Genomic DNA, 16,209 nt, shown 5'->3' with positions numbered 1-16,209 from the left:
AGTCACAGTACTGAGACAGCACTTGTTCGGGTCCACAACGACATCCTGACATCTTTTGGGCAGCGGAAAACCACTCTTCTTGTTCTCCTTGACCTCTCATCTGCCTTTGATACTATTGATCACACAATTTTAGTACAAAGACTCAAAACACGACTTGGCATTCGGGGAACAGCTCTCCAGTGGATCCAGTCCTACCTGTCTGACCGGACCATGTCTGTTAAGATCCATTCTACAACATGCAAAAATCACTATGGTGTACCACAGGGTTCAGTCCTTGGACCTCTGCTATTCAGAATTTACATCCTGCCAATTGGAGATATCATCCAGAAACATGCTCTTAACTTCCACCTCTATGCGGACGATAACCAGATCTACATTTCCTTTAAAACTTCCGAGCTGTCTCTGAACCTTGCCGCCCTTGAGCGCTGTATTGATGACATACGATCCTGGATGAGCTTCAGTTATCTCAAACTCAATGAAGAGAAGACTGAGTTTTTAATCCTTGGTTCGCAACAGCAAGTCAGAAAGCTTCACCCTGACTCTGTATACCTTCATATTGGTGATACCACTGTGTACCCAACTGCCAGTGCCCGTAATCTGGGAATCACCTTTGATTCAACAATGGCCATGGACACTCATATTTCACTTACCAGCAGAGCATGCTACCATAGCATCTATAACATCAGTAAAGTCCGCCATCTACTTGATACTCCAACAGTTTAATTGTTGATGCAATGTCTTGTGACATCCAAACTGGATTACTGCAATGCATTGTATGCTAATCTTCCCATGAAAGCCATATCAAAGCTACAACGCATTCAGAACTCTGCAGCTAGATAAATCTCCAAGATTCCAAGATCTAATCATATCAGTCCTGTCCTCAAAGCACTACATTGGCTTCCAGTCTCCTTTCGTATAAACTATAAGATATGTATCATCACTCACGGCTGCCTCAACAATAGCGAATATCCAGACTATCTCAAAGATCTTATATCCCTGTACTCTCCAGAGCGTGCTCTCCGATCCTCTGGGGAACTCTACTGTATCAGCCTCTGTCTACTTCTGCTATGTCTGACCGTGCCTTCTCCTTTTGCAGTCCACAGTTATGGAACTCTTTGCCTTTGAATCTGAGAAACTCTGCTTCTAAGGAAACGTTTAAGTCTCTCCTCAAAACCCACTTCTTCACTTCAGCTTTTCAATAGATCTCCTGATTGTTGGCATATGTACATAGACATTACATTTTAACTTTGTCACAGCGCCAGTGAGCAACTGTCGATGGATATTAGGCGCTTTACAAATCAATTATTATTATTATTATTAATGCCCACACACCCCACATAACACAACCCTGATGAATAGACAGCTCTACTTGTCTGCTGTGATACGGTTCAAGCCCTCCAGGTGATTTTGCCGGCCATCTTTCCATTGTGTTCATAAACCTGTGTTAGAACAAGTTGCTGTAGCTACATCTTCACACTTTATGGGCAATGACTCAAACTATCCAATGTGAAACAAATCCTCTGCATCCAACTCTCTGGATGAATTTTGATCAAACTCAACATCTTTTCCAAGTGGCAGCCACAACAATACATCCACATTGCTGTGCTTTTTGGAACTGTTTTCAATTGTATCGTCATGAGTTGGAAGGTATAATGCATAACGCTGCATCCTTGCAGCTGCCATAGCCAATATGCCTTTCTGTGGGCTCATTATTGCTGCCAGTGACTGATGATCAGTCAGAATAGATAATTTTCTTCCATATACATACTGGTGAAATTTCTTTACACCACAAACAAATCCCAGTGGCTCCTTGTTGTGATGTTTTGCGAGCCAATAGGCGCTAACTTTATAGTTGTACGTGGATGCACAACGATATATGTTCGGTGGAACAGAGAGAGACAATACTTCGGCCATGCTCTTTATTCCCTGATCTAAGGGAGGTAACTACGTCATACATAATCGCAACGTTAAAGTGCATTGTAAAACACTACATCTCTCTCCTCCTTGGATTAATTATTGGAGTTAACAATAATTATAGCACCTAATAATTTGGGCCTTTAAGATGCAACATATTAACTTTATATTAGCATGCATTAAAAAAATGAAAATACATTTGTTATATTTTAACATTAAAATGACTGATTAAAGTCCATCAAGTTTCATGTAAGAACCTGTCATAATGTAATAACTGCAAACAAAGTCCTTTTTGCTGAAATACAACGCTGTAATTGTTCAAAGTAAAGTTTCTTTGCTAAAAGAAAACATTGAAATATGATTAATGAAATTAAAATATTTCAGATGACACAAAGTCTTTGTTGTTATTTATGTTTATGTTTGTATTGTCCTGGATATTGTCTTCAGTTGGAGACTGAGGAGACTTTTTGAAGAAACTACTGTTTCTTGTTATCTTTCTGTCACCACACTCTGCAGTTATCGTGAAGCCTTTATTCGTTACGACTTGAAATGACACTGGCTCAAATGGAGTGTTAGATTTTTGAGTGAAGTGTCCTTCACAAGAACAGGATCACCTTTCTGAAAGTTGTGAGATTTGATGTTCACTTACGATCACCATTTATCTTCTTCTTCTGTTTAGCATCCATATCCTTTTGTCTCATTTTCTTCTTGTCAAATTTTACAGTTTTTGGTGAACAGGGGAGTCTGTTTCTCAGGTTTCTGTTGAACAAGGCTGTTGCAGGAGGCAGGCCTGTTGATGTGTGAGGGGTTGTTCTGTTGGATAGCACGAATTTATACATTTCCTGCTTCCAAGTTTTCCTTTGCGCTATTGCTCCTTTAATTCCCTTTTTCAGCATCCGCATGAGTCTTTCAGTTTCAGCGTTTGCTTGTGGCCAGCCATAAAGGTGTTATTTTCCGGTGTTATCTGCATATGTTTTGAAGTCATATCCATGGAAGGGTGGATCATCATCTGTTTTTAGTTGATTAGGTATTCCAAACTCTGAGAAGATTTTCTCAAGCCTAGCTGAAATTCTGGCTGAAATACTTGTGAGTATGTCAACAATTACATATCTGGAATATTTATCTTGCACAACAAGAAGATATTCTCCTGTTGAAATTTGTCCAAAGTCAGCACTAAGTCTTGCCATGGTCCATTTGGCAGTGTTGACATTTTCAATGGTTCACGGGCTGGTGAGTCCGTTGTCATTTGACATGTTATGCAGTTTCTCACTACATTTTCAACCATTGAGTTCATATGAGGGAACCACACTTTTTCTCTTAACAGAGCAACCGTTTTTGCAATACCCTGAGGACCTGTGTGAGCTAGATCAACTGATTGTCTCTGCAATTTTTGTGGTAACACAATTTTAGTCCCTTTCAAAAGAAGTCCATTCTTTGTCACTGACAGTTCATGTCTACATTTGAACAGTGTCATACACTTTGTTATCACTTTGATATTATCTGGGGGTCTCTTTACGAGTAAGTTTACAGAGGAGCTAATATGTGAGTGTTGCATAATGTGGAATAAGACAAGAACCACATAAGTTCATCATACCCAACAAACTTCTCACCTTTGACACATTTGTAGGTTGTAGCATGTCTATGATTGCAGACAGTTTTGCCTGTGATGGTTTCATGCCACTCCAAATGAATACATGCCCAAAGAATTAAATGGAATTCTTATTAAAAATGCATTTCTCACAGTTTATAGTTAGTCCTTTTCCACGGAGCCTTCTAAACAATGCATGAAGATTTTCATCATGCGACTGTTCATCTTTTCCATACACAAGAATATGGTCTCTGATATTCAAGACTCCTGGTAATCCATTGACGGTCTGTCGAATGGATTCCTGAAAAACTTCAGCAGCACTGCTTAAGCCAAAGTTCAGGCATTTATATCTGTACAATCCAAGGTGTGTGGCAATTGTGGTTATATAGTCCTCAGAAAGTTCAAGTTGATTATATCCTTGATTAATGTCCAGTTTGGAGAACACTTGTGCTCCTGACAGGATAGTTGTCAGCTCTTCAAGAGTTGGGGGGTTATGTCTCTCACATTTAATAGCAACATTGGGACATCTCATATCCACACAAACTCTGACTTTACCTGGACTTGAAGGTTTTGGTATGACTACTAGAGGAGATACCCAGGGTGTCGGACCTGTTGCCTTTTCAATGACGTCTGTCTAGGTCTGCTTGAATCTGTATCTCAATGTCTTTTCTGACATGAAATGGAACACGTCTGTATTGACGAGCTACAGGCTTATGTCTCTGTCTATGTGTAATTTGACTTGTACGTCTTTGAGCTTACCAAGTCCTGTAAACAAATCTTTATATTCCTCCACCATACTTGTTGTATTACATGACAAGACAGATTCATGAAATTATAACAGATTCAGTTTTTTAGTCATCTCCCAACTCAACAGACATTCTTTTACATCTGGAACAACACAAATGTTCGCTTCAGCTGATGCAGTTTTAGATTCTATGGTAGCTCTAAGTCTGCCTACAGTCACAGGTTCTTCTTTTCCATATGGAAACACTTTTGTTCTGCATGAATCTAACTGAGGCTTTGGAATCAGCGTATTGTACCGGTACACAGTTTCTAATATTGTGTTGATTGACGCAGATTGATTGTCCATCTACTTTCATCTCGAATTTCGGACATTTGTTTTCATCTTGTGATAAGAAAACAAGAGTACTCTGAGAGCACAACATCCGCCGCATGAATTTGTTTAACGAGTTTATATTTTCTTTATATTTTTTTCATGAAACTCCGTAAAACAAGGGCAGTAACTCTGTCAAAATTTGTCGAAATGAAACCGGACTGCAATTTGCGTATCATCAAAATGTCGACATCTTGTGTGTAGAGTGTCAGGGATATTCTCTGGAAACTGGAGGAGGAGTTGATTTCACAAGCTTAGTACCCTCTCTCACAATTAGGCAAATGAAGCTCCGTCAAACAGGGGCAGTAACTCTGTCAAAATTAGTCGAAATGAAACGAGACTGCAATTTGCGTATCATCAAAATGTCGACATCTTGTGTGTAGAGTGTCAGGGATATTCTCTGGAAACTGGAGGAGGAGTTGATTTCACAAGCTTAGTACCCTCTCTCACAATTAGGCAAATGAAGCTCCGTCAAACAGGGGCAGTAACTCTGTCAAAATTTGTCGAAATGAAACGGGACTGCGATATGAATATCATTAACAAGTTGACATATTCAGTGTAGAGTGTCAGGGATATTCTGTGGAAACTGTAGGAGGAGTGATTTCACAAGCTTGGTACCTTTCTCACAATTAAGCAAATAAAGCTCTGTAAAACAGGGGCTGTAACTCTGTCAAAATTAGTCGAAATAAATCAGGACTGTGATATGCGTATCATCAACATGTTGACATCTTGTGTGTAGAGTTTCAGGGATATTCTCTGGAAACTGTAGGAGGAGTTGATTTCACAAGCTTAGTACCCTCTTTCACAATTAGGCAAATGAAGCTCTGTAAAACAGGGGCAGTAACTCTGTCAAAATTAGTCGAAATAAAATGGGACTGTGATATGAATATCATTAACAAGTTGACATATTGAGTGTAGAGTGTCAGGGATATTCTGTGGAAACTGTAGGAGGAGTGATTTCACAAGCTTAGTACCTTTCTCACAATTAAGCAAATGAAGCTCTGTAAAACAGGGGCTGTAACTCTGTCAAAATTAGTCGAAATAAATCAGGACTGTGATATGCGTATCATCAACATGTCGACAACTTGTGTGTAGAGTTTCAGGGATATTCTCTGGAAACTGTAGGAGTTGATTTCACAAGCTTAGTACCCTCTCTCACAATTAGGCAAATGAAGCTCTGTAAAACAGGGGCAGTAACTCTGTCAAAATTAGTCGAAATGAAACGGGACTGCGATATGCGTATCATCAACATGTCGACATCTTGAGTGTAGAGTTTCAGGGATATTCTCTGGAAACTGTAGGAGTTGATTTCACAAGCTTAGTACCCTCTCTCACAATTAGGCAAATGAAGCTCTGTAAAACAGGGGCAGTAACTCTGTCAAAATTAGTCGAAATGAAACGGGACTGCGATATGCGTATCATCAACATGTCGACATCTTGAGTGTAGAGTTTCAGGGATATTCTCTGGAAACTGTAGGAGGAGTTGATTTCACAAGCTTAGTACCCTCTGTGGGACGGACAGACAGACGGATGGACTGCGCCACGACATAATCCCCCTTCGGCCATTCTGGCCCGGCGGGGGATAAAAAGCCATCATCTTCAGACCATGCGCACAGACTTTGAGTGTCCACGATGTGGTGCACTTTCTTCACTACTGCTTTTACACACATTAGTGAAATGATTGTTTTTGCCACATTTTCCACATGTTCTGCCAAAGGCTGGACATTTTCTACCACAATTAAACATGTGTTCTGTTTTTTAGGTATCTTTTGTGATGCAGCAGGCTTTGATTGTTGAGGTTTCTTTTGAAACTTCTTCTTTGACAGTAGATGTGTGTTTGATGCACTAGCACTACTGGAATTTCCCTGAACTTGTTTTGAATGTTCATGTGTTAATTCAACTGTTCTGCTGTATATTAACAGTTCATTCAATGCCATGTTCGGATTACTCAACCCTTTCTCTCTGACTTTGTTAGAAAGACAACCTGCTATGAGATGTGATTTTATCTCTGCATCGATTTTTTCATCAAAACCACATGTGTGGGCTTGTTGACGCTGTTTGTGATAAAAATCATCAATTGAATCTGACTTTTTGTGCATTTGATGAAAAGAGTACTTTTGGAACTCAAGATTCACTTGGGGGAATAGAGTCAACAATGTCATTTAAGTCATTGCCACTGAATGAAAGTAACAACGCTTTCTTCTGTCAATCATCAGTTACGTTATAACCGACAAATACATTGTTCTCAAGTTGCAATTTCCACTTATTCCAACGGACTAACTTACCATCAGACTTGCAGTCGAATAGCAGACAGTGAGGTAAAGATACCATAACCGGTGCTGGCTGTTGTAGCGCTCGTTGTAGGGCTTCCTCCTGTTCATCAGCCATGATGTCACTTGCAAAATAAGTCACTCGTTGCCAATGTGATGTTTAGCGAGCCAATAGGCGCTAACTTTATATTTGTATGTGGATGCACATCGATATGTATGTTCAGTTGAACAGAGACGGACAATACTTTGGCCATGCTATTTATTTTCTGATCCAAGCGATTGGTTTCTCAAAATTGTCTGGTAACACATGTGATAGGATGGCCCTTTTTCCATAGCTTGAAGCAGCAGTAGCTACTCTCAGCGGCAGGGTTGGGTCATAGTGGGTTAACAATAAACCATACCAGAAGTTCCTTTGACTTGCTGAAAGCGGCTTCACAAGCAGTCGAAGGCAGCCAATTCCCATCTTTCTCTTGCAGTTCATACAGTGGTTTGACTACTAAGGCAAGGTCAGGTAAGAAACGATGGTAGTCATTTACTAATCCAAGGTAAGAGTGCAGCTCTGATACATCCGAAGGTATGGCAGCTATTGTGATGGCTTATGTCTTTTTTGGCCAATTTGTGGAGTCCCTCTCAATCACTAAGTGGAGTCTATCACATGGCCACAATACTGGATTTGGTCCTTGACAAATTCACATTTGTCAACATGGGCTATCAGAAGTTGCAGCACTAGCTCTAGATGTGAAAGTTTCTCCTCTTCTGTTCTGCTACTGATGATTATGTCATCTAATATGGCTTCTGTACCTGGAATGCCCTGCAACACTTACTCAATAGTTCTCTGCCCGATAGCAGGGTCTGTCTTGATACCAAAAGGTAACCTGTTGTATCTGTAAAGTCCTTTTAAAGTGTTTATGGTGAGGGACTTTTTTATTCATCCTCCACTTCCATTTGTAGATGAGCCTGTCTCATGTCTGTCTCCTGACAGTTTTGCATAGACGTCTTCTACCTTTGGCATTGGGTGCATCACATCTTGCAGCGATCAGTGATCTGAAAGTCTCTGCATATTCTGACCTGGACATTTCTTTTCAAGATGGGAACAATGGATGAAGCCCATTCACTGAAATCAAGCTTGGATATGATACCAGACTGTTCAAGTTTATCTAGCTCAGCTTCAACTTTCTCATGGAGTGGATATGGCACATTTGTTTCCTTGAAGAATTTGGGTGCATAGTCACCTGGTACAACTGACGTTGCCTTGACTTCATTTAACTTTTATAGTCCTTCCCTGAATACCAACTCATACTTCCGTAGAATGTCCTGTACTTTTGCACTTGTTTCTTGGGGTTCTTGCAAAGTGTTCAATTTAACTTAATCAAAGTTTAGGCACCGTATCCACTCTCTCCCAAACAAAATCTGCTTTCCTTGGCCTGGTACAATATGCTGTACAGTTGCATCTCACGTGACTTATGGTTAACTTTCATTGGTGTAACTCCAAATGGGAAAAGTAAACTAATGTGTAAGTTTTCATTCTCACCATAGTGTCATTCATTTGTATCTCACCAAACTCCATATAATCTTTGTATGGCTTTGGACATAAATCTTCTCAAATGATTTGTCAATTGTGTTCAAGTTTCCAGTAATAAAGTCATCATCTTCATCACCTTGCTGACCACTTACATCACTGGTAATGTTGTCACTATGATCATCAATACACTGTATATGACTGTTAGTGCATTGAGATGAGTTACATCTTTGGTGGACCTTTGCCAGTCTAACATACCTGTTGAAGGTGACCCACTCGCTTGCAGTTGTGACATGTGGCCTCTTTGAATCTACAGTCATTAGGATTGTGACCAACCCTCCCACAGCGATAACATGGTGCGTAACCATGAAAACGATTCAAACTCACAGACTGAAGTACACTGCATTTCACCAGTATCCCTCAAAGCAGATTCATCAAGTTTTGCAGTCATAACAACATCCTCAAAAGTCAGACGTTTACTTCTCTATAATTTCAGTTGTACACGTTCATTTCTCCGTCCAAACTTATCACGAAATCACGATGTACTGATAGTTTTCTCAAATCTGCCAGAGTCTGAAATTGATTCACCTTCATGCTGGGGATGTTGTGATAAAACAAAATCTTTTACCTTTTTCTTTTGGTTGAGGGTTTAGGTGGCCAATTCAAGGTCTTTATCAAATTATCATAATTCAGCGATGCTGGTTTTTCGGGGGTGCTCAAATGCTTAAGCAATCTGTATGTCCCTGATCCCATGAGTGTAATAATAGTCGCTACACTATCGCTATAAGGTAGCAGCTAATATGTCTCTGGCTGCAGCAGTGATATTCACTGAAGTAGCTTCACACGTCCAAAATGTGTGTGATGTGGAGTGCTGAACATCTGTGTCTGCTGAAGGTAATCTGGAAAGGCAATCTGCATTAGCTTTCTGTTTCGTGGATCTATACTTGATCTGGTAAGTGTAAGCTGATAGCTTGATGGACCATCTCTGCACGCTTGATTCAGTCAGCACAGTAATTCCTGTTTTTAGTCCAATAATACTTGTTAGTGGCTCGTGGATGCCCGTACAAGTACTTATTAAATTGCTATAATGAAAATGTTGAAAAACTTCTGATCTCTGCCAATCGTACTGGTGCAGCAATAATATTAGCTAGTTTGGATCCATAGGTGAAAAACATTATGCAAATGACGACCCTGTGATGATCTATCTTCTTAAGATGAGGGTATTGATCTTGAGATCGGTGACGATCCCGCTCTTAATTGTCGGTTCAACGTTGGCTGGACAAAATTTTGGTGAGGGAGATAGTACCCTTGTAGACACATCACATGGATTATGTGTCATGAACTAATGCAAGCCCTGTTCACTAACAGCGGTAGATAGGATCTGTACCAAAGTCTGAATATCAGACTGAGAGAGCGCCAAGTCCGTTAAGATCTTGGCTGTCATCACTGAACCGACAGGAGCAATGAAAGATGGAGATGACTGTCGTATAGTCACCTAACTAAGCACGCCTGTCATCATACCACGACATCTACGAAGTGTACCTTGATCTTGATCCTGACTGTCAAAGTTAATCTGATCCTAGTGAACCATAGACTCAAGGAGAGTTTGTAGATCCCACTGCTGGCCGTTGTGATGATGATCCTCCAAAGTCAATCAATGATGCCGATCTGGACTGTCCAATCGACGTTGATCATGCCATGTGATCATGCCAATGTCGATCCCTTGAAGAAGTATATCAATCTCAGGTGAGGGGAATTGATGTGGATCAGTTGAATGTTGATCCCTTGAAGAAGGGAATTGATGTGGATCAGTTGAATGTCGATCCCTTGAAGAAGTATATCAATCTCTGGCGAGGGGAATTGATGTAGATCAGTTGAATGTTGATCCCTTGAAGAAGGGAATTGATGTGGATCAGTTGAATTTCGATCCCTTGAAGGAGGGAATTGATGTGGATGTGATGTGGGTACCCGGATGTGGGTACCCGGGTCCTACTCAGTACCCACCCGACCCGAGGTATGTGAATTCTTGGGAGATGTATGTCAATTCTTGGGAGAGGTTTGTCAATCCTTTGAAGAGGTATGTCAATTCTTGGGCGAGGTATGTCAATTCTTCGGTGAGGTATGTCAATTCTTGGGAGAGGTATGTCAATTCTTGGGAGATGTATGTCAATTCTTGGGAGAGGTTTGTCAATCCTTTGAAGAGGTATGTCAATTCTTGGGAGAGGTATGTCAATTTTGGGGAGAGGTATGTCAATTCTTGGGAGAGGTATGTCAATTTTTGGGAGAGGTATGTCAGTTCTTGGGAGAGGTATGTCAATTCTTGGGAGATGTATGTCAATTCTTGGGAGAGGTATGTCAATTCTTGGGAGAGGTATGTCAATTTTGGGGAGAGGTATGTCAGTTCTTGGGAGAGGTATGTCAATTTTTGGGAGAGGTATGTCAATCCTTTGAAGAGGTATGTCAACTTTTGGGAGAGGTATGTCAATCCTTGGGAGAGGTATATCAATTTTGGGGAGAGGTATGTCAATATTTTGGAGAGGTATGTCAATCCTTTGAAGAGGTATGTAAATTCTTGGGAGGTATGTCAATCCTTTGAAGAGGTATGTCAATCCCTTGAAGAGGCACGTTGATCCCTAGATGGGGCATATCGATCCCTGGGAGAGGTATGTCGATCTATGGGAGAATAATGTTGATTCCTTGAAGAGGTATGTCGAGCCCTGGGAGAGGTATGTCGATCCTTGTGAGAGGTATGTCAGTCACTTGATGAAGTATGTCATTTTCTCGTAAGAGGGTTGTCAAAGTTGATCCCAATTGTGGCTGTTAGTGTGATCATCACAACACTGTAAATGGGTTGTCAATCTCAGTTTCCTCCATAATCCTCTGATGAACATGGAGGAGGGTGCAATCGATGTCGATCTGTTGATTTTGGAAGTGAACTCGATTACGGCTGCTGTCGATCGAGGAGTAGAATGACGAGGTAAGGCAGTCTGTCTGTGGTCTTACAATTCTCTCTAATGAAGAGGCAAATTTTCAATCTAAAGGAACGCACAATAGTGTTAGAGCTGAGGCAATCCTTCTGGTTTGATGGGGAAGAGGAATGACGATTGTCGGTCAAGTCTCTAGCTGCCCTATATATGTAGAATCGTCATGATCTTTGGTTGTGGGAGTAGTAGACAATTTTGAAGTAACTAATGAACTTTAAGTTAGATCAGCTGTGAGGAATGACACTGAGTTGATATCTTCCTCTACAAGGAGAGTTGTAGAGGTAGTTGACTTTGACAATGGACAATGGTCAATGGAATATTTAGTTGTACTGCTATCAGCGCAGTTCACATAGTTTGTTTTGCAGCAAAAGGAGCATAGTGTGAATCCTTGCTAACCGATTTAGATCTGCCCATATCAAGTATTTGAAAAATATGTCTCCTCACTAAAGCGATAAGAAAGAGAATGAGTAAGCTTGCGACATGATCATGTGATCAAGCTGCGCAGTCCATTGTTAGTGATGGTAACCATGGTGATGGCTGGGGTGTGTTTGAGTAAGGTGTTGGTAACCAGCGTAGGGATTATTTCGAGACCAGGATGATGGATGAAAAGCACAGTGTCAGATAGGATAATAACACAACATGAATTGTTCTACATGTGTCAGTTTTATCTTCAGGGAGAAGTGTATGTTATGACATCACTAAATTATGATGTTACAATGCAACTGTACAGAAACAGTTAAATGCTGTGATGCAGTGTTGTCATGACATCACATTAACAGCTTAAAATGACATTGGTAACATTCACAATATAATATAAATACACTGAAAGGCAAAAGAAACGTCACTTCTGTAAATATTGATAAAACTTAACAGACACTGGCAGTTACATGTACTGTGGTCAATAAACTCATTTATCGTTCTACTGCTTCTTTTTGTTGCCTCAAAGTCTATTTTTCAATTGAGTTTAAAATGGAGTGCTTTGCCACAACGCAGCCTACAAAAGTGCAATGGGACTCTTGTCTTGTCAAAAACATGATGCATGTGCATATGGTGGATAGTATGGGTATAAAAGACAACCCAAACTGTTAAGCTGGCTTAGTTATTTCGATTCATCAGCCATGCCAAGATTATCAGGAAATGAGAGACAACAAGCGATCGGAAGACTGCAAGCAGGCCAGAGTGCACAGGTCGTTGCAAATGCATTCAATGTCAACGTCAGAACGTTATATTGTTTGCAACATCGCCACAACACCACCAACACCACTGACGACCGACCGCGTAGTGGTCGTCCTAGAGTCACTACTCCCAGACAAGATCGGTTCATGATACGCCAACATTTGCAGAACCGATTCCGAATGGCCACTGAAACAGCTGGGCAAACCATTGGCTACAACCAGTGTGCCATCAGTGATCTACAGTCCGACGTGGCCTAACTGCCAACAACATCTCGTGCCACCGTCCTGCTCGTGTACCCATCCTGAGAGATCGTCACAGACAGGCCCGACTACAATGGGCCAGGCAGCATCAAAATTGGCGTCAACAGCAATGTAGAAGAATCATCTTCACTGATTTAAGTTGCTGCTGTGTTTCAACGGTGGATGGCAGAGTCAGGGTCTGGCGAAGGAGGGGCAAATGTTATGCTGATGCTTGTGTTATGGAACGAGACCTGTGGGGCGGCCCAAGCATCATGGTTTGGGGTGGACTTGGACTGAACCAGAGAGTGGGACCTGTGGTCTTTCAGAATATTGGTCCAGGCAGGGCTAATGGCATCACAGCTCTCCACTACATTGACCAAGTCCTCAGACCCCATATCGTGCCTTTTTTTGCCCGTCATCAAAACCACACCTTTCAGCAAGACAACGCCTGTCCCCACACTGCCAGAGTCACCAGGGACTTCCTCCAGCAGCACAACATCCAAATCATGCCTTGGCCTGCCCTCATTCCAGATTTGAATCCCATTGAACACTTGTGTGATGAGATCCAACGCTGACTCAGCGACGTACGCCCAAGGCTGACAACTTCAGCAGAACTGCGTGTAGTGTTCCTGAGGATATGGGCCCATATCCCAATGGCCTTCATCAACAGGCTAGTCCACTCCATGTACAGGAGATGTTTGGCAGTAGTCAACGCCCGTGGTGGCCACACCAGGTACTGATTTTGACAGCTGTGATGTCTTCTGGTGCCTCCCCAAATTCACAATTCGCAAAATTATTCCGCAGACTGTTAATTTCAGTCAAACACTGACTTTCTCCGATTGTCTCTACTTACATATATAAGCATTTGAAAATATAGATATTTATATGATACATCAACATGACGTTTCTTTTGCGTTTCAGTGTATATTCCATACACATTGTGTTACCTATTTAAGATGGACACAACTTTTTAATGACAAAGTTTTTTTTAACTTTATGCTGCATGGTATAAACGGTATTCATATTTAAGAAAGGAAATATCTTAACTTTTATCTCCATTCCGGCTGCATCTCATTCGAAGTGAGATGGGATGTACCTTGTTTTGAGGTTCTTTATCTGTTGTTTATGAACGCTCATTCTGTCCCTAATTAAAGCACTCAGTTTGTCCAATTTATTCCTCATTACACCACTGCCATATTATAAAATAAATAATATATTTGCAGAGCATTCCAGGTTAGAGCATACATGAAATAGTTATGGCTTGATGTTTACTTTTTATCATTGTTACATAAGCCATGATTTGATTCATTTTAATATCAACATTTAATGTTAAATCTAAATGCTGATATCAAATGCGCCAAATTCAACTCAAGTATTAAGTCTACAGAATTCAGGGTATCAAAATGTAAACAGGGAGTTTGTGAAGCTTGTGAATATATAGTTGAAAATAAATGTATATAATTTTAAAAAATCTACTGTTGTTTTTCTAAACATATCTAAACTATCCACCTCCAGCAACACTGGTAAGTTCCAGCAATTCCATTGAAGCTAAATTTCTGTTGTACATTACCAGCTGTTTATAGTTGATGCCCAGACCACCACCAATGTTGATATATTTGATATTATTGAATCCTCTGGTCTTCAGTTCACTTTTCAGTGAAAGCAGTTTCATTGTACACAATCTGTGGACAAAGAAGTTTGGATTTATTTTGTTGCATATCAACCCTTGGACTCTGACTGTCTTCAAGACTAGATATAATTGTTGGGATGTCTTCTGTGATCATGGAAAACATTCACTGCTTGATTGATGGATGATGTACAGAGTGTCACCTGCTTGAAATGATATATAGTCCCAACAATGCCTCATGGCACATACTGTAAAAATGTTCTGGTATAACATCAAAATCAACATACCAAAATAAGCATATTTTATTCGAGATGCATACAAAAATGGCTGACTATTGGATAAAATCAGATCAGAATTCTATGAGAAATGTTTAGAGACACCAAGGCATATGCACTGTAACATCCATTTAGTCACTTAATAAACAAGCATAAAAAAACTCACATCACCCGCCAGTATGGCATGTCTGGGTATTAGCCCATGTGAACTATGTTCACTGGACCTTTTTGTAAATGGCCTAATTGTACGCAATAAAAAAGTTATTACTGGTGTTTTTTGCCATCTGCAGTTTATGATACAATACATAACTGTATTTTTAATGAGTTGTGTTATTACATAAACAATAATTAGCGAAGTAAGGGAGTTCTTACTTTACTTAGAGATCATTGGGAGCAGGGGTCACCATGAGGTGTACTGAGAAGTACAGCACCAATCATCTGATGATCTGAGTAGTAGGCTGGAGTGTCACAGCACTGGCATGATCAGTAAACAAAAAGTCCAGTGTAGCTCCAAGACAGTGAGTTGTGAATGAGGTGAGTCATATTCTGCACATTAAATAAATCTTCAAATTTTAGTTTTCACTCAGATCACAGTTGAAATCCCCAGTAACTTGGGCATGTTCACATTCAAGCTGCTTGGATCCTGAAGTTTCTGCATGAAATCAGTAAGTGAATGTGACAACCATGTCAACAACACTTTTGGAGGAACATACACACAAGCAATGCAGAACTGGCCAACAAGAAAGGAAATGTATTTAATTCAGTGAGACGAGTTACATCACATTGCTGGACACTGTTCTTGAAACACATACACAGCCAAACCATGTGTAGTGTCTCCTGTATGGACTTGATATCCTTGGAGGTCTCTTTCACTATAATAATTGATGTGAGTTTCTGTGAAACACAACACATGAACCATACCAACAAACTTATCAATTTGCACATCTTCAAAATGAGTATTGAGTGATGAAACATTCAAGTGAGCCACCTTGAATCCATCACCATGACTGTTCTCTACAGGGTGTGTCCAGGTGAATAGTCTTGCTTTCTGCATTCTAGTCATCTCATCCAATATACTTTTTTGTTTTCTACAATTTTGCAAGAATCAGATCAAAGACAAAATTTAAAATATGTCGAGCCCCACTAGTAATAACACATGGTACAAATTCTAATGCCTTTTGAACAAAAAATGACTGTGTAATGGTCATACATAGCTATTTCAATATGGCGGGCCATGTTTAAAATCCGATTTGAACCTCTTGGAACAAATAGGGGTCTCATCATTGGTGGGAACAAGCATGTGAAGCATCACTGCTTCCGTGGTTTCTGTGGAGAAGATGTTCATGACGGGTGACTCACAAATATTTAGTATTTTCCAGCCTTATCTAATTTTCTATGCCTTAAACAAATTTGGTACATCATATAGAACCCATTTTACACACTAAGTTTCAGACTTCTGGCCCTTTAAGGTTTTGAGAAGAGGATTTTTGAATTCATATTTCA

At 40.3% G+C, this 16,209-nt stretch overlaps 1 protein-coding gene across 3 annotated transcripts in view; it reads right to left on the bottom strand.

Annotated features, from left to right (window-relative positions):
* Window positions 1-16,209, bottom strand: part of LOC124149734 (diaminopimelate decarboxylase 1, chloroplastic-like) — a 174,320-nt gene that overhangs the window by 152,225 nt on the left and 5,886 nt on the right. For all 3 annotated transcript variants that reach the window (XR_006863147.2, XM_046521487.2, XM_046521485.2), the window contains exon 3: window positions 14,375-14,486. Coding sequence is in view for 2 of the 3 variants with exons in the window: in XM_046521487.2 (XP_046377443.1) it covers window positions 14,375-14,486 (112 nt within the window). In the remaining variant the exon portion in view is untranslated. The remainder of the gene's footprint in view (window positions 1-14,374; window positions 14,487-16,209) is intronic.

The sequence above is a fragment of the Haliotis rufescens genome, unplaced genomic scaffold, assembly GCF_023055435.1.
Source record: "Haliotis rufescens isolate VD_foot unplaced genomic scaffold, xgHalRufe1.0.p SCAF_3, whole genome shotgun sequence".
In the NCBI taxonomy this organism is placed as follows: domain Eukaryota; kingdom Metazoa; phylum Mollusca; class Gastropoda; order Lepetellida; family Haliotidae; genus Haliotis; species Haliotis rufescens.
Note: the sequence above shows the minus strand (reverse complement) of the source record. Positions and strands in the feature narration are given on the sequence as shown.